Here is a 19,129-nt window from a genome sequence, read left to right on the forward strand (position 1 = left end):
CGGGCTCTTCCTCTTCATGCTAATGACAAGCTACAGGAGCCTCTCTCCCCTTTCCCTTGGGCCTCTCCCTGTTCCAGCCTCCTACCTGAACAGAGCTGTTCAATCTTGGTGTAGTTGAGGTGCAGGGAGTCATTGACCCACGCAAGCATGTCATGGCGACTCAGATTCTCACTGGTCACAGATGTGGAGTACACATTGACGGCCATACCCCAGCTGCAAAGGAAGAAAAGAATGATGTCAGCAGGAGGCCTTCAAGCTGTTCTCCAGCCTGAAGGTGGCCCCGGGGACATGAGCATTCCCCTTATGCCAGTCTTGCCATTCATGTAGAGGATGGGCTGATGCTCACTCCTCAGACATGTTAACTAGTGTCTTTGATACCAAGTGTGTCCTGGGGGCTGGTGCTCTGGGATTGGTGGGTGGCACAAAGTTAACGGAACGTTTCTGCTTTAGGAGATGGGCAAATCTCAGCACTGTGAGATGGGCAGTTGAGGAATACAGGAAGTTCAAGCCTGGGGGAAAAAGTGTGATCTTTTCTGCTTTGCAGGGCCAAGAAGGCTTCAGAGCAGAGATATTGGTGCCTGAGAGTAAGGAATGTCTGGGCCTACCAAGGAATGAGGAGAAGGGGTGCAGTAGCCCAAGAACTGGCAAGAATAAAGGCCCAAGAGTTCTGAGTTGCTAAGCAGGCCCCAGGGCGTCGGTTTCCTTGTTGAGTCATGATACAATGAGATTAGCAGGGACAGATCTGGAAGAGTTTTGTTTACTCCTGGAAAATTCTGTTTCACCAATGGGAAGCCACTGGGAGATTTTAAACAGTAACCTGACCAGATTTGTGTTCTAAAGCCAGCCCACCTTTGGGTCTCCTCTGCTTTTACAGTCTCTATTCCCCTGGCCTGTGGTCTGATGGATGACCCAAAGGCAACCAAATACCTTCTTTCCAGAATAGTCTCTCAAAACATAATTCAGCCCTTACAGTTGCAGAGACTATAACCACCAGTTCCGAATCACTCTCGTTATACACCAATGAGGGCACCCTCCTAGCTCATCTGCATTCTCTTCTGCCATCTTCCTGTACTCAGCACAGGGTACTCAACTCAGTGTGCCAGGCTCTTCCCTCCCTCTGACTTACTCAAAGTTTCTGGTAGCCACAGCCACTGGGAACCTCCCACAAAGCCTTCCGGCCTCCAGGCCTTCTCCCACGTTCATTCCAACACTGAATTAATCTAACAGCCGGCCTGGACACCCACACCCCAACTCCAAGCCAGCAGTGGTAAATATGGCACTCACAGATGGGTTTGCCTTGCAAACCTGAACTGTTCACAGCGGTAGTGCTGGGAACAGCCGAGGAAGTGCCCACTAAAGGCTGGCATGTTTTGCACAGACCACTTGGGATTTCTCAAGTATTTTTGGCCACTCTGGGCAAAAATGTTCTTCCATTCACACAGCTGGTGCTGAGCAGGGACACTGATCCACTGCCAGGAGGCAGGCGCGAGCATCCTCCTACCTGTCCGCCCCTCAGAGAAGTCAGGCATCAGCTGTGCTTTGTCATTGCCGAGAGAATCATTTTCTTATGACAGGGTCTTTATCAGGAGAAACAGGCTACTTGAAAGCACCATGTACCCCAAGATACTGAAGCACTCCCTCCCGTTTCGGGAGTAAAGTGTATTTTTCCAGTTTTTTGTTTATTTGCTTTTTTTTTTCCTTTTTCTTTTTCAAGACAGGGTTTCTCTGTGTAACCCTAACTGTTTGGGAACTCACTCTGTACCATTAGACCAGGCTGGCCTCGAACTCAGAGATCTGCCTGCCTCTGCCTCCTAGGTGCTGGGATTAAAGGCGTGCACCCCCCCCCAGCTTTTTTCCTAGGGTTAATATGCAGTGTCTTTGGGAAAGGAAGCCTATACCATGCGGGTTCCTAGCGCCTTGTGCATTGCTGCCCTCAACACAGCCACCCACAACTTGACCCACTGTCATAGGCAAGGACTAGCGTGTCTAATGAGACAACATCCACATGTCCCCGTGCTGTGGGTCCAGGGGTGACGCGCTGTGCCACTGGAGCAGTAAGTGAAAAGACGTTGGGACTGGGAGCAGACTGCCAGAGACAGGGTGAGTGGAGCCACCTCTGGCTCCTAGCTGCGAGAACGTAGAGGTAAGGTCGGAGTGATGGGTCTGCTTAGGAGTAGCACAAGTGATAGAAAAAGGGAGTTCCCCAGAGCCAGAGACTTAGCTCAGTCGGTAGGGCGATCGTTAGGCGTGGTAGTGCCGGTAGTCCCGGCCTCCTTCTCGTAGCCACGTTAAATCTGGAGGAATGCGCTCCACCAGCTAGACCTGCTGAGTCAGCAGCTGACTTTAATCAACATGCTGGAGGCCAGGCAGACTCGACAAGCCCTGCTGGAGATTGGGGCCCGCTCAGTGCTGTCTGGGCTGGCTCCCCTTGGCCTTCCACCCTGACCCTAAGCATCGCTACCTCGTGGAACCTCATGATATGCATCTTTAACTTACATGAACTTTTCTTTTGGCATAAAAACCACTAAAGGAAAAAATCTTGTTATTCATTCCTAGTGCTTCCTCCTTTTAAAAACAAGCCCTGTCCTTTGCTGTCTGGGGAAAGGGAGCCCAGGCAGGATGGGGCGGGGCTCAGAAGCCAAGAAAAACAAAAAATTATTATCTTGGGACTTTCTAAAGACTCAGGACCTGGCAATTTCAGAGGTTTCCCAGGATAATTTGACAGAGCTTGAGCCTGCTGCCCTGTATCTGACCCCCAAACTCACCACTAGACATGTTTATGTGCCTGCCTGCCCTGCTAGGATGTGCCTGGAAACGGGGTTCCCAGACCTGCCACTTAGGAGAGTTACTGAAGGACTGCCACCTCACACCCTTTCTGTGTTTTCCATCACTTTCTAGTTTGAGTCCCCAGCTCCACTTCTTGTGCCTGGTGTCAGCATCCTCAATGGAGAACTTTCTTAGAAACTCCCTATGGGACCCGATGGCACCCTGGACAAGGCCTACAATGGCATCCTTGCACTCGCAAGATCAGTGTGCCCATCCTTTCTACTTGAATGAGCTCCTCAGTGGCCAGGCGGCTGCTTTACCTCCGGATTCTAATTCCTCACTAGTTCTTGGTGAGCAGTAATGGTCTGAGCACATTGGGAGGGAGCAGTGGAGATTAGAGTTTCTAGCCTCTGAGGGAGTTCCCTGAAATACCAGCAGGGTAGTGAACAGCATGGGGGGAAATTAAGCTTTTCAAGATGCAGAATAGGAAAGAGTCAAGGTCTGTGAGGGTTAAAAACCTGCCCCATACTCAGTAAGTTTATAATCTTATGGGACAGCAGAATCAAATGTCCTAACATGTGACAGAAACAGAAGTCAAGAAAGAGTAGTGTAATTCAGAGAGAGGTGGACTGAATCAACCCAAGCGTGAGGGAGGCCAGATTCTGACAGGTCTGTGTGCTCTGCTGGGCTGGGTGTAGCGGCTATCAGCTATTCTGGTGGCTGTCAAGAATGAACCTTTCTAATATGGGACTCATTTCTCTAGGAGGTGCCTGCAGCTATTTTGTCTCTGGGCTCGTGGGGAAGGACCAATCTGGGTCCACTGACACTTTGATTGGCCTGAAAGGGTCTGGGCTTGTAAGGTGCTTGTCGTTCTTAATTTTGCCCTGGGGATTCTTCAGCCAAATTAGGGATTTTAGTCTGTAATGTATGAGACTTTCAAAGGCTGATCACTGAGGTAAGCAGGGCAATGGCCCCATACCTACTCCTCAGTCTATGACCTTAAGTGGTCTGCTAGCCCTTGGGACCTTCCCAAGCTTCCATGGCACCAGGCTTTTTGGATTTAGGGCCCACTCCATGTATTCCAGGGCCTCCTCACTTGGAGAAGCAAGCGTGTACATGTGCCTGTGTGTATTTGTGTTACATATAATCTCTCTGTCTCTATCTCCATCCATCCATCCATCCATCACATACATACTTTTAAAAAAACTTCAGGTGATTCTGCTATACCACAACCCTCATCTTAGCAATAGCAAAGGCTGAGATAGTGGGATTATTTATTTCTATAACTATTTGTTTTATTTATTTATCTCTTTATTGCTACCTCTATTGACGCACCAAGAAAAAAAAAAAACCTGTAGTTTCTCCTAGAGGTTAGGTTACAACTGTTCTCAGTGATCACCAAGAGCAACATGACTACTTGAAAAAATGCCCAGGTCTCCGCAGCTGAGTCAGACAGCTCCACAGAGTCAGTGCCCCTTGATGGAGGAGCTTTTCCCACACTTGTCAAGAATCGGATCTAGGGTTCTCGAGAGGCAATGGTGCTTGTAAGAAGAAAGCTGAACAAACAAACACACAAACAGACAAACAAAGCAGCCCTTTCAGGGCCGAGGAACCAATCATAGCTGCTCCCTCGTGGGCCATGTGGGAGAGCAGCCAAAACCAGCACCAGAGTGGCTAGAGTGGCTCTTGCAGTGGGGGTACTCTTTGCTCTGTCTGGGTGCATCTTGGTTCAGAAGGATTCATCTGATGGGTTCTGTGAGGACCTTCTAACACACCTCCCATGGCGCCATGAAGAATCCAGCCTTTGGACCCCTAGTTAAGCTGGGGGACAGGTGCCCTTTACTTTTCCTATCCTGCGTTTGGCCCTGTGCATGGAAACAGACATGCCAGCAGGTGGCACTCAGGTGCTTGAACTGCCTCTCTGAGCTGTGTGTGTGGGGAGGTGTGTGTCTGTGGGGGTGTGATCTGGGCCTCCTTTCCCCCAAAGAAAGCCAGTTTCCTGGAAGAGGGTAGAGCAGCATGCCTGTCCCCTCAGAGCCAGGTCAGCTGGGGTGGGGTTAGCGTGGGTCCCACTCTGAGACTCTCCTTCCCCGAAAGCCACTGGTGATGGTCTTCGGAGTTGAGGATTGACTGAGGCCCAGTAGGTAGTTGCTGGGCAAAGGTGTCTAAAGCACTGGCCCAAGCATTTGGTTCCCATTGGAGCGGCTGCCTGAAGGGTAGTAGCGCCACAGACTGCAAAAGCTCTCAACGATAACACATTTATCACAAAGAGCTTCTCTCCCACCAGGAGAGCACGGTAGGCCGCCTCTCAGGGGCTACAGCAGCAGGCTCTTTAAGGCTGTCCTCATCTTCCTTTCACCATTCTTGTCACGAGGTGACTGTCGGGAGAAACAGCTCCCAAGGTTAGAGCATGTTTCCTGCTAAGTTAGCTAGAGACTCCACAGTCAGATCAACATGTGGTCTTGGGAAAAACCTGCTTTTCTGGGCCTTGCTTCCTGCTACTAGGTCTAGAGTCAAAGGAAATCACTAGGAGGTAAAAGTCACTGCCTGAGCCAAGCTCCCCAGGGTCTAGGTGCTGTCACCGGCAAGGGGAGGGTGTCCATAGCTCTTAGGTTTTGGGAGCTTAGCTCTGCTGGCTGAGGCTCTGAAAAACAGCGCCAAGAGCAAATCTTGATATCCTGTGCTTAGAAGGTTCTCCTAGGGGGCTGCTGAGATGGTTCAGTGGGTAAAGCCCTTTCTGCCATGCCTGATAACCTGAGTTTGGTCCCTGGGACTAACATGGTGTGGGGCTTGGCTGGATTAGGCTGAGGTCTGACATCTGTGGATAGCCATTTATTTACATCTCTGATGACGGACTCCCTTTTCTCATCAAGGTTCTAAAAGCACCCCTCTCCCCAACCTGGATGACCCAGGTTTTGCAAGGAGCATCACATAGCCCTCAGGGCAGATTATAGGCTGGACTCTTTTCTGATAAGGAAACTGGTCCAACAAGCACCTGGGAATTCCTAGAAATCCTGCTAAGGATCTTCTTAGTCTTTAGCAGTGACACTCGGTTGTACTTGGAGATTCTCCCACCCGTGGATAATTAACTACTGTGTTCTTCTTGTGATAGGACCATGCTACTGCATGGAAAAATAAGATACTGTACCACTACATGCAAATCAAGTATTCCTGGACCCCTGGACCCCAGTGAATCAAACACATTCACCCTTGAAATTCCTCCTACTGCCCAAGGTTTATAAATCTCTGATTTCAAATAAACGTGCTGCTGGCTGGTTTCCTGCTTTGTGATACCATTAGCCTTCTACCATGGCCGCCTAAGATTCATCATTTATCCCCGCTGGCCTTGTCTCACTGAACCTGCCCTCTGGCCTGCTGGGCCTGGGCCTTTCCAGGCCTGTGTCTCGGCTGCAAGCTGACCAGGCATGGGCTTCTGTTTGCACCTCTGCCGTGCTCAGCACAGCAGCTTAACCAAGAGCTGTACCACTTTGATATCACCATAGGTTTTGGAATGTCCAAGTTTCCACTGCCCCAGGTGATCTCATTCTTTACTAAACTGCAACACTTCGTGGAAAACCTTTCCACATCTCGGCCTAGCCCACTCAGGCCTCGCCCTAAAGCACTCTAGCCAATCCCGAGAGAAATGGAACCCCTGTTCTCCATCCAGAAGCCAGGCTCCAGGAGCCCACTGAGCTCCAGGCCCCTGCCAAATGAAGAATGATAACATGGTGGAAGGAAGGAACTGACTCTAAAGTTGTCCTCTAACTTACACACACACACACACACACGCTCATGCAATAAATCTTTTAAAGAAGGGTTTCTATAGACCCTCAGTTCCTTCCTTGCTAACACTTCCATTCCTAAATTGCAAAGGCAGCATGTTTAAACCTCTGAGATCTCACATGCTATTATTTAATTGCCTAACCCCAATCCTAACTGCATTTCATTTTGGCTTTCTGTTTTAAAATCTTTAATGGATATCTACCTTCTATACATATCTCAAAGACAACCCAGGGGCTCCAATCATTTCTAATCTCTAGGGCTTTCTCCCAGCTTCAGCCTTGATCTAGATGGTTTTGGAGAATTCTCTGCAGGTCCCAGCCCTGATCCTCTCAGTATAGCCATGAATTACACACCACCTCTATCCCCATAGTTTGGGACTGACGGGCCACCATGTCAGGTCCAAAAACTCTGTTGAAAGAATCCTGGATCTCTAGTCAGACTACCTGGGTTCAAATCCTGTCTCTTCCATGTCCTGGTCTATTTTAGGCCTCCCTTTTCCCTATTTATAAACTGTGCAGTGCTAGTTCCACCGGGGGGAGCTGGTGAGGCCTCAGTGAGCAGAAGTGTTTGCTGCGTGTCACCAGTATTACTGGGCCAAGAGGCCAAGAACACTTGCTTCAGAGAAGGCAGCTGGCACACAACCATGGTCAGGTTGCAGAGAGTTTAACAGTGGTTCAGGAGACATCTTAAAACTGTCTTGTTCTCCGCCCTTCTGCCTTGGGATAGCCATCTGGGCCTCTGGCATGATCTGACCTCAACTCCTAGTTTCCTATACATCTGCCTGTTTTTGCTGTGTTGAGAGAGGGTCTCACTGTGAAGTCCTGACTGGCCTGGAACTCACTACATACGTCAACTGGCTTTCAACTCACAGGGATTCACCTCCCAAGTGCTGGGATTCAAGGCGTGCACCAGCGGGCCCAGCTCCATGTGTGTGCTTTCAGATGGCATCCTACCTTGAAGGGAGGCTGGAACAGAGGCTGTGAGGCCTGAGAAGAGAGAACTCTGTGGATCCTGCCAAAATCTCTCCACTCCTGACATGGGGCTATGCCCATTGTCCCTGGGCTACCCCTTCCTGCTCAGGTGCTGCTCCGGCCCTCAAGTCACCTGTCTGGAAACACCTGCAGAATTGCTACCCCTTCCCTGTTTGGCTCACACACCCCTGCTATTCTGGGCATACACGGAGGCAATATGTGCCAGTAGGGATGGAGGGTGCTGAGGGGCTGGCAGAGACAGAGGGTTCTGCCAGCGCGTCACAAAGCCCTGGCATGCCCAGCCAATCACCTGCTTCTCAGAGATGAATGAGGACCTGACTCACAGAGAGGCCAAGCGGCAGAAAGCTAGACCCGTCACGGCAGAGGTGGGAAGGTGAGTGCTTCAAGGGTCTGCTCAGGACACACCTGCACCCGCCCTGACAGAGAGCAGCGCAGGATCTGGATGGTGGCAAGGCACATAGGAGCCAGTTTCTTCAGAAATCTGTCCTCACCATACTTCTAAATCACTGAGCTCTTCCCCCAGACCGTGAGCCCTGCTGAGGTCTCAGCACTGGGTAATGGGTCTGTCTTATCAGAATTCTTTATTTTTTTAGACTCTTTTTTTCCTTTTCTTTAATTTTTTTTAAAGATTTGTTTATTATTTATACAGTATTCTGCCTGCATGTGTGCCTGCACATCAGAAGAGGGCCCCAGACCTCATTAGAGATGGTTGTGAGCCACCATGTGGTTGCTGGGAATAGAACTCAGGACCTATGGAAGAGCAGCCAGTGCTCTTTACCTCTGAGCCATCTCTCCAACCCCAGGATTTGGATTCTTACAGAAGTTTCCCTAGGGTGGCCCCTGTCAAAGGAAAAGGTGTCTTTGGAGGAGTCACAGTGAGGATATATGCTCTATCTGGTCATAACTCAAAGGGTTAAGGGAGAGCTAGGGTGCAGAAGCAGACCCATTGCTAAAAGTAATCCTTTTAGTAAGGACCCTCTGGGTAGGTAGGTAGGGAGAAAGACAACCGTATCTTTCTAAAGGCTTTTCTCTGGATATTTCCCCCACTGAGACAAGTTTCTCTATGTCACAGTCTTGGCTGTCCTGGAACTCCGTAAACCAGGCTGACCTAAACTCAGAGATCCACCTGCCTCTAACTCTGCCTCCCGTATGCTGGGATTAAGGGTGCTAGAGGTGTGTATCACCACACCAGGCCACTTATTTGATATACTGTCTTTTAAAACTTTGTGATGAGTGTTTCGCCTGCACATAAATCTGTGCATTGTGTGCATACCGGGTGTTAGTGGAGACCTGAAGAGGGTGTCCGACTCCCTGAAACCATAGTTACAGTTTGTTGTGAGCCACCATGTTAGTTCTGGGAATTGAACTGGGGTCCTTTGCAAGAGGAGCAAATGCTCTTAACCACTGAGCCATCTCTCCAGCCACACTAACACTTGTTAAGCCGATCAAACTCCATGGACCCATCATCAAACCAAGGCTGGTAGAGGCTATGGAGCAGTGGGAAACGGGTCTTCCTGCCTGCCTAGCCCGAGTAAGAGGCCTCGGTTTTCACGACTGAAGAACAGGAACAGTGAGACTTGAGTGTGGGGCTGGTTGGAGGGGAAGGAGGAGACACTGCTGTGAGGACTGAAGACTGCATCACCTAGGAGCTGAGCGACTTTGAGAACCATCAACATATCCAACTCATTTCCTTCTTTCCTGACTCTGACCCTTTGCTGAGAGTCCTGAGGAGGCAGAGGGTAGGGTCAGGCTTGGCTTTTGGTTCTTTGCTGCCAGGCTGCCAAGGCTCTTGGCAGGAAGACAGAGGGTGTCTTGGGAGCTCAGTACCCTTCTTTTCCTTCAGTTACTGTGGGCCTAGGATCCTGAACCCTGGATGCAACAGCTAAGTGTGATTCTGCTAAGCGGTAAGAGAGGAATCACTAGGGTGAGGGGTTCAGATGGTAGAGATGTGCGCAGAAAGATGGTTTCTGTTCTTGTTTTTATGTGTCCATGCCAAGGAAGTGTTGCTGGCCACTGGGAGACAGGAAGTGCCAGCTTGGTATCTGGTATGAAGCCTTGGAACTCTCAGCATAGACCCAGATCCTCTCAGCAGCAGAGAATGCAGTTCTCCAGGTTACTCAGGGAGGGATTTCAGGATGGCCACATGCCAGGAGTGTCTTTCCTCCTAGCAGGCTCAGGGGGACAGATAGCTGACCATCCCAGGTGGCCTAGGGACAGGAAATGGAGCTATGGGAGATACTGAGACATGTTGGGAAGAGAACATTCCTGTTTCCAGAGTCCTACTGGGTCTGGCATCTCCTCTGTGGCTCTCCATGCTACCAAAGCCTGTCCAAGTCTCTGGGGATACATACCATCCAAGTTACTTTGTATTCCTTTAAAACTACATTTGGGCTGCCAACATGGCTCAGTGGGTAAAGATGCTTACAGCAAAGCCTGATGACCTGAGTTCAATCCCTGGCACCCACACAGTGGAAGGAGAAAACCAGTTCTTCCACATTATCTTTTGACTTCTACATATGCACCACAGCACACATGTGCATGAAATCACACACATAATATACATGCATACACACACACTAAAACAAACAAACCAGAACATCCCTTCTGATATGAGGTGTATTGTGGTCAGCTAGGACAGTGTTAAGTTCTTGGCCTTCTCTGATGTTGGATTTTATGAACTGATTAGTATGTTTCCTCTGGCCCTAAGCTCACTCAGCTCTTTCTCTGCTTTCTTCCTTCCTTCCCCTCTTTCAGTGCCCCCTTAGAATCCTCCCAGTTTTATCCCCTTGGCCTTTTGACAGGGTACAAACTGCTCATTTATCCTCCAGCCTTTCTACCAGACAGCCTGCCATGAAGCTGAACAAGCTTAAGATGCAGTTTTGTTTGATTCTGTTCTGTTTAGCTGATCATCATCTAAATTCATGATCTCAGCACTCTGCCCTCTCCGCCCACCTTACACAGTCACTCCCAGATGGAGACAGATCCCACCTTAAGGAAGCACACTGGTGAGGTCCCAGAAGGCCCACCTATCTTCCCGTAGCTTCTCTTCTGACCTATCACAGGCCCTGAAATGCCTATTGGAAGCATCACTCATGTAGGTGGAAGCATTTCTCCCCATAAGGCCTTCATCACCAAGTCAGTTCTGCATATTGAAGGCCCTGGGTTCAAGTAATTTGTTCACAGTCACGATCAGCCACTGGCGAGGTTAGAGTTGTGCCCAGGCCTCCCAACCCCAGGTCAGCTCCTTCCAATACCAGCCTTACTTTCAAACATTGAACATTTGCTAACCACTGACTCATGTGCCCAACACAGTGAAGCCCCTAGTAGCACCAGCATTATTTTAAGGCCTGGTCTTGTCTTTAAGGAGTCTTTTTGTTTGGCTGAAGCCATTCATGAAAGATCCAGAAACCCCATCATTAGAACAGCATATCTGGCTTCCAGGCACCCCAATGGTGTACACAGGATGAGTGGGGGCTTGAGTGGGGGTTTGGCTGGCAGGCAATTCTGGGGGGAAGGTGGTCCCCAGTTTGGGCCTCTAAGATGACAGGATGTCAGAGAGGAGTGTAAACAGGGAATATTGGGGCATAGGACGTGTGTTCACTGTCACTTTTATTTGGCAGAGTGAACAGGAGACCTGTGACTAAGACCTGGAGGAATGTTAGGGCTGGGCCAGGTGGATAAGTCTCCAGAGCCAAGGGAGGGGCTGTTTTCCAGGAGTAGGGTGGCCATCCAGTTAATGATATGACCAGAATTTAATGAAACAGTCATAGTGTGCACAAGAAGGAATGAAGGAAGCCTGAGTCATTCTGTGGGAGTGTGGGGACAGAGGCTAGGCCTGCAAGTGACTCGGGAGTCCCAGCCAAAAGAATGCTGAGGAAGGAGAGCAGGAGTTTGTCATCAGGACCACCTGTGTCTGCGGCAGCCTGTACAGCAGTGAGGTCAGATTCCCTTAGTTAAAATTTCAAGTGCAACGCAGATTAAACGTAGACTTATACTTCTTGGTTTGAGACCCTCCACGTTCCTTCACAACTCAGGATCTATCCATTCTAAGTCAGTTCTAGATCTCCTCTATGCAAGGAGGCTCGGGAGCTGGGGAATATCCCCCTGCTTTGTTAAACACTGGATCGAGAAAAAGAGGAAGGTCACAGTCAGTTCAAGGCCTGCTTGGGCAACTTAGTGACTCTGTCTCAAAATGAGAAAAATGGAAGAAAGAAGAGATGAATGGGAGGATGGACAGGGCTGAGGATATAGCTCAGCTATAAGGCCAGTTGAGTTGTGTAAGGCACTGGGTTTAATTGCCAGTACCCCAAAAGAGTGAGGGGGAATATTACCAAAATCTACATGAAGTTGAATAGGTGCCTGGGGAGGTCAGAAGAGGGCATCAGGTGCCCTGGAGCTGCAGCTCTAGGTGGCTATGAGCCACGTAATATGGGTGCTGGGACCCAAACTAGGGTCCTCCTTAAGAACACCACACTTTCCTAACCACTGAACCATATCTCCAGCCAGAAGATAAATGTTTTGAGTATTAATTCAGGGTTCAGTTTAGCTATGTGGTTCAGTAGAAGCCTTTTTGACCTTTAGTTTTAAAGAAAATTAGTGTAAGAAGACAATGAGTAAACAAAAGTGTTTGCCGGGAACACTGGGGAGACCCCTCCACACTCCTTCCTTTCCCACTCCACGCTCCGCAGCTGGAGCGTGTGCTCCACACACAGGACTGCATGCCAGTCACTGTCCGAGGCATGTGGCCTCCAGGGCGCCATGAGACTCAGGCTGGGCAAGTGAGAGAAATGACCAGAGGAGACACACTAAGCTGATTAAGCCACTCTGCTCTGCTAAGAGGCTTTGGGGGAAAAGCAGAGTTTGGATTGAGGGTGAGAGGAAGACAAACAAATGAGGAAGAAAGGGGGGGCAGCCAAGAGTCTACCCAGAGGGCATGTGTGGGCAAAAGGTGTGACTAAAAAGAGGCAAAAGCCACATCACCAGCAGCTCTGGGTGCATGGTCAAGAGGGAAATTCTCTAAAGAATTTAATTTTTGTGTGAATATAATATACTGTTTGGTAACAACACTATAATTAAAACAACAGTACCAACCCCCCACACACAAATGAAATTGTTACAAGTGAATTGCAGCATTTAGAGATTTAACTCAGCATACAACCTTCAGAGGTCTTACTTCATGTTATCCTTTCTACGAAACACTGAAGAGAATTCCAAGTGCTGCATAAGTCAGCATTTCTTCAATTTTTGCAAACTTTTCACTTTAAAGTGATTTGAGACTCAAAATCCAAACAAAAGTAAAGTTCCCCACTTCCTCCAGTAACAGGCTAAATTACTAAACATAGACAATTACTAAAAACAGGAAATTGACTTTTGTGGTGTTAGCTTAGTTTTACTCCCTGTTGCTGTGACAAAAATACGTTGGCAAAAGCCACGTAAGGAAGAAAGGGTTTATTTGGCTCATAGCTGCAGACCATAGTCCAGCACTGCAAGGGAAGCCAAGGTCCCAGGATCTGTTGACAGTCAAGAGCAGACTGAATGGATGCAGTCATGCTTATGCAGAGTCTTTTCACTCACACAGTTCAAGATCCTAGGGAATAGTGCCACCCATTGTGGGTAGATCTTGCCACCTGTGGGTGATCAAGATAAGTCCCACAGACACACCCATAGGCCAGCTCCATCTGGACAAGCCCCCACTGAGTCACTCTTCCTAGGTAATTCTGGACTGTGTCAGGTTGGCAATTAAGACCAAGCATCACATACGTCATTAACTGAACGGTGTCGCACTCTTCTTGTCACCATACTTCAGAGACAGAGGCAGAAAGTTTAGGAGCTCAATAGTGAATTTGTGGTTAGCCTGAGCCATGTGAGATCTTATCTCAAAAAACAACAAATAAACCAGAAACCTCCAAAACAGCATCTAAAACAAACAAACAAAAAATTAGACAGACTGTTTTTCTTTTGTTTGCTTTTTGGTTCTAATGAGGAAGTAGCTACTTATGGTTCCAGAGCTCTGAGCAAATCTGTAATCCCACTTCTATCAGCATTCTTTGCTGGGAGCATCAGGGTCTTTCAAAAACTTGTTCAAAGTGCACGAGGCCCTTCTCTCTCATGCTATTGTCTTTTAGTTCTCTGTAGTTCTGGTTTAAGAGGATATTGTGCAAGTTTGCGCAAAAATTAAGAAGCAGATCACTTGGAGCCTCATCACATCCAGCCCTATGAATTCAAGGGCTGGAGAGAGGCTAGTTGGTCCTCTTAGCTGTTTGAACTTCAAAACATTCTATTCATGCTGGGCATGGTGGTGCATGTCTTCAATCCCAGCATTCAGGAGGCAAGAGGATCTCTGAGTTCAAAGTCAGCCTGGTCTACAGAGTGAGTACCAGGACAGGACAGCCAGAGATACACAGAGAAACCTTGTCTCAGGAGGAGGGGAGAACCCCCCTCCCAAACCAAGAAAATTTATTCATGTTCAAGATCCTTTAACTAAACACTATGATCTAAAATATTATTGGTAAAATCATGCCCAGGCCCTGAGTATTATTGGTTTTTGTCTGTTTTATTTTGTTTTTATGAGATAGGTTTTTTTTTTGTTTGTTTTTGGTTTTTTTTTTTGTATAGCCTTTAGCCATCACTGTGGGGTATGAAACAAGGACCACTACAGACAATTCACGGAAGAGAGAGAGTAAATGACTAATTTAGGATACAAACAACTTTATAGAATGTCTTGGACTCACTCTGTAGACCAGGCTGGCCTCAAACTCACAGTGGTGTACTGCCTGCTTCTGTCTCCCTGAGTGCTGGGATTACAGGCATGCACCAGCCTTCCAGCTTCTTACTGTTTTTAAATGTGTTGATTTAATAAAATTTATACTTCTGTTGTTCTTTTAATTATTACTTTTTGGTGACTAGTAATGGTGAACTTATTTCTATAGTTATTGCTCTTCTGTGAACTGTTTGTGCCTATAGCATCTGAGAGATGCTAACATCTAGCAACCATGTCTAACGTCTGGGAAGCTTGATGAATTCTCATGGGTCACGCTCCCGAGATAATCTGTACTGACCTCAGACTAATGTTCTCACAGACGCACATGACACTAGATGTGCCCTGCCTGAAGGTTTTGAAGATCCACCGAAGGCAGTTAAGCAAGCAGAGTGTTCCTGCTATACTGAAAGGAAAGGGGGAAATTTGGTACCAACAGGAAAAAAAAAAAAAGCTGAAGATAGTCCACTCTTAAGTTTTTGTCTGGGGAGAAAAAAAAAGGTCACATGGGGAGGACTGGATTCAGAAAGAGAAAATGACATAGGATTTCCCAAGTCATCGCTGTGAGTAGGGGGATACAGGCTCTGAGAAGAAACTTCAATCAAATAGACAGCCCTGTGGTGTGATGCACGTATCAACAGACGCTCCAGTACATTGAGCTATGCCCACAGGCAGGGTGGAGCACGGAAAGTGAGGAGAACGATGCCACACGCCCCAGTCCCTGCTCTGCCTCTTAGAACCCACCACCAGTGTTCCAGGGGGTGGTGGCCTCTCCAGGGCGGAAGTTCTTACTACAACATACACGTGTCTTTTAGCCATCACTGTGGGGTATGAAACAAGGACCACTACAGACAATTCACGGAAGAGGGAGAGTAAATGACTAATTTAGGATACAAACAACTTTATAAAATGTAAACTGACCTGTGGACAGATATTATGAAGGCCAAAGTTTAGGTAGTGCGGTAGCCACACAGACCTTGACTTTGGACATTTCAGGTTAGTGGTTACAGGTCAGAGGTGGCTACTGCAATTCTGACTGCAGGAGAATCTTAAAAGGCCTAACAGAGACGGCTACTCTACTCGGGTGGGAAGAAGACTGGAGGCGGGGTTTGGTAAGAGTTGTGTGACAGGAAGCAACATTCAATGGTGGAGTCAGGGAGGGATCCGGAAGGAGCCCTGACGCGAGAGTTAAACGGTAGCGACTGTACTGGCTGTAGCTCCGTTCATGTCAGATGCTTCATGGATTTTAGTTTTCCTTTCTCTTCTCTGGTGGTGGTAATAATAAACAAGGGAGTAAAATCACACCCCAGGAAAGCACCTAGACAGCCCACTGTCCTTAAAGTCTGGAGTCAGCTCTTAGGCCTGGGTGAGGTCCTGAAGGACTCTGGAATGTTTTCTCTTGTTTTAGAGGGGTGCTGTGAGACACTGGTGGCTGACCTAACTGCCTCGATGGGCTCCCCACTCCTTTGCTTACATCAGACAGTCACGCCTATGGGTGTGGGCGTTTTAGCACCTGCTGTGTGCATGGACTCCACCAGAGGTATTATACCATCACGACGGCTGACTCACACAGTGGCTACATGCTCACTAGTTAATAAGTATTTTGAACAGTGTTGATGCCTGCGGTAAACTGCTCTCTTGACTATTTCCCAGGAAACTGCCTCGTGTCACAACAGCTTAATATGATCTAAATAGCCCTGGGTCTACTGACGCTATCTTCTTAGCCTTCTCTCTGCAGGAAGGCTAACCTGTCTGCTCCCCTCCTCTTGACTCCCCTGCTCTTGGCTCCACATGCACAAAACACGAGTTCTGCCATTGAGCTACACCCTGCTTTCCATCACAGACAATGACAAAAACCTGTCAGCTTACCTTCCTGAGGTGATATGGTAGGATGTGGGGACAGCTATTTCAGATGAAGCCAGATCCCAGGTAGAGATCTATCTAGACAGGTCAGGATGGCGTTGAATGACAACCAAGATGAGATGGCAAGACAAGACAGAAGCACACAGCCCATAATCCCAGCACTTGGGAGGCAGAGATAGGAGGACTGTTGTAATTTGAGGCCAACCTGATCTACGAGTGAGTGCCAGGACAGCCAGGGCTATGTGGTAAGATCCCAGCTCAAATAAGGAAAACAAAAGGACTTTCAACACAGGGACAGGCGAGTGAGGTGGGGCTTGTGAGCCTGAACGCTGGGCCTGCAGCCGACCTTGGTGCCAATGGAGAAGAGCGAGGACCGGCCCAGCCCCTTCAGGGACTCTGCTCTGGGTCTTATGAGGCTGGTGGGTAGTTAGGAGTATGGTCATAGCTAAAGTAAAATGACCCCATAGTTAACAATCATAGGAATTAATGACAAAATCTACTGCTGGAGCTATGAGAGAGTCGCTCTTAAAGACAGCTGGTAAGGGTTTAGACACCCTTGCCTTTAAACTTTTTTACATTTATTATTTTATTCATGCCTGTGTATGGGTGCATGAGCCATGGTGTGTGTGTGTGTGAAGTTCAAAGGGCAGCTGTGAGGAGTTAGTTCTGGCCCCACCCTTGTGTGTGGCAATGATTGAACTTGGGCCATTGGCAGAAGGACCTTTATGAGCTGGAGCTCACTGGCCCATTCTTGCCTTTTTGAAGGGCAAATTGATAAGAAAAGGAAAAAAATTAAAAGCCTTTATGTTTTAAATACACCCTTTGACCTTAACTCCATGTCTAGGAATTCTATAATAAATCAGTAATTTTGGATAGGTCCAAACTTCAGGCATTTATTTACTTGTTTCAAAACATGGACTCAATAGCTCCCTCTGGCCTTCACTATGTACCTGAGACTGGCTTTGCACTCCTCTTCCTCCTGCCTCCATCTCCAGGGTGCTGAGTTCACATATATGCCCCACCACACCCAGCTTTAGGCATAGGCAGATTTATAATCATGAAAAACCAGCACCAGAAATGCTCAATAACAAACGGTTAAAACGCATCACAGTCCATCTAAACCACACCTCTTACGAGAGTCAGTCCAGACGTATTCCAGACATCTTCGGCATTAGGAGCTGCTGACTCAGCCTCCGTTTTTCTTCCCTGCCTGTCTCCACAAGGAGGCCAGGAATGGAGACCCTTGCTTCCCTAGCCTCCCTCAGAGCGAGTCACTTTGAGGCCAGGAGGTAGCACAGCGGCCTAAGTGAGCTAGAAGGTAGGTCCCTACGTTCTTTTGCCAGCCTGCACTTCCTTCTTCCAGGTTCCCATCACATGAGCAAAATACTCCCCATCCCCCAATACACACCTGTTCAAGGTGTCCATAGAGCTGGCTGTTCCTTGCATCAGAACAATGCTAGGGCCGGGTTGAGAGAGATGGCTCAGTGGTAGGTAGAGAGGACTAGCTGCTTTTTCAGGGGCCCAGCACCTCCAAGAGGCAGCTCACAACCGCCTGTAATTCAAAGTCTAGGAAATCCAGCATCATCTTCTGGTCCCCTTAGGTACCCCTCCCACAAGAACCCACGTGCATACATGCATACACAGACACACACACACTGCATATTTAATACACATCACTACGAGTAAGAAATCTTAAAAATCCCACAGAACAACCCTGACAGAATTGTTGCTGAGGAGACTCAGGAGGTAAAGATGCTAGCCTCCAGGCCTTACAACCTTGACCTCCAGGACCCAGAGGGGAGGAGAAGAGAACTGGCTTTTGTGAGCTGACCTCTAACCTCTCCACATTCACGCTGTGCCATGTGTATGCCACCAATAAATAGTCAAGTGTTTTTGAAAAGTCCTGGGAAAACAGGTGACGGTGTGTGTTCATATCACATTTTAAGGGGGTTGTATTGCTGGAGCAAACAACAAATAGGCCTGGAAGAGTCATATAAGGATATATTCTGCAATTTTAATTTTCTGCCTATGGTGAAATTATAGGAGATTTTTTTACTTTTTTTTCTTTAGATTTATCTGGATTTAAAATTTTTTTCAATAATGGCTGGGCTGTGGTGACATACACCTTTAATCCTGGCACTTGGGAGGTACAGTCAGATGGATCTCTGATTTTGAGGCTAGCCTGGTCTACAGAGTGAGTTCCAGGACAGCCAGGTACACCATGTGAAACTGTATCTCAAAAAACCAAAAAATTAGTTTTTTTTTTTCTACAATGAACATATATCTGACTTTCAGGATTGGCTATGGTGTAGCTCAGTGGGAGAATGCTTGTTTAGTGCGAACAAGGCTCTCTGTTTCAACCAACTATGCAAAGGACCCACCTCAAACAGGGTAGAGAAATGACCACAGAAAGCCTGGGCCAGGAAACGAAGAGTTCATGACAACTGCCAAGGTAGCTACTGTACAGTTTCTGTTCAGGTGCTTCAGACTCCTACTGACTTTCTGGTTTTAAGAGGTCCCCTCAGTGGCCTCTACATAGGATCCAAATGTTCCCCTCTAGTAGCTGGGTGCCAGCAGCACGATGACCCAGAGTCCCAGCATGCACCTGAGTGTGGCATCTTTTGTACAGCCTTCAGTACCCTCATACACCGACAGGGTCTCAGGACTCCTCCTGGTGCCTTGCTCTTTAGTTGAAAGTCTTGCTGCTGGTTGCTCCCTCCTGTCTCTCTGCTTCTTGCTCAAATGAATCAAATGAGAAAGGTTATCTGAAAGCACCTCACATTAAATGGAACAAAGCAAAGTTACAGCTCTGAGCTGCCATGTGGGTGCTGGGAATTGAACCTGGGCCCTCTGGAAAAGCAGCCCGTGCTCTTAGCCACCGAGTCATCTCTCCAGTGGCCTGGTCCTCAATTTCTGACACAGTAAGATATTCTAGGCCAAGGGACTCTCCCCATCCCAGTCTTGAGAT

General features: G+C 48.1%; 1 protein-coding gene across 3 annotated transcripts in view; it reads right to left on the bottom strand.

Moving 5' to 3' along the window:
* The window catches only part of Mapre3 (microtubule associated protein RP/EB family member 3), a 49,215-nt gene that overhangs the window by 4,056 nt on the left and 26,030 nt on the right, over positions 1-19,129 (bottom strand). For 2 of the 3 annotated variants that reach the window (XM_021635448.2, XM_021635446.2), the window contains exon 2: positions 86-213. In XM_021635448.2, coding sequence (XP_021491123.1) covers positions 86-206 — 121 coding nt within the window. In that variant the 5' untranslated portion in view covers positions 207-213. Of the gene's footprint in view, positions 1-85; positions 214-16,167; positions 16,307-19,129 lie in introns of those variants that run through there. The other variant, XM_021635447.2, reaches the window with a different exon arrangement.

Source organism: Meriones unguiculatus, chromosome 1, assembly GCF_030254825.1.
Source record: "Meriones unguiculatus strain TT.TT164.6M chromosome 1, Bangor_MerUng_6.1, whole genome shotgun sequence".
In the NCBI taxonomy this organism is placed as follows: domain Eukaryota; kingdom Metazoa; phylum Chordata; class Mammalia; order Rodentia; family Muridae; genus Meriones; species Meriones unguiculatus.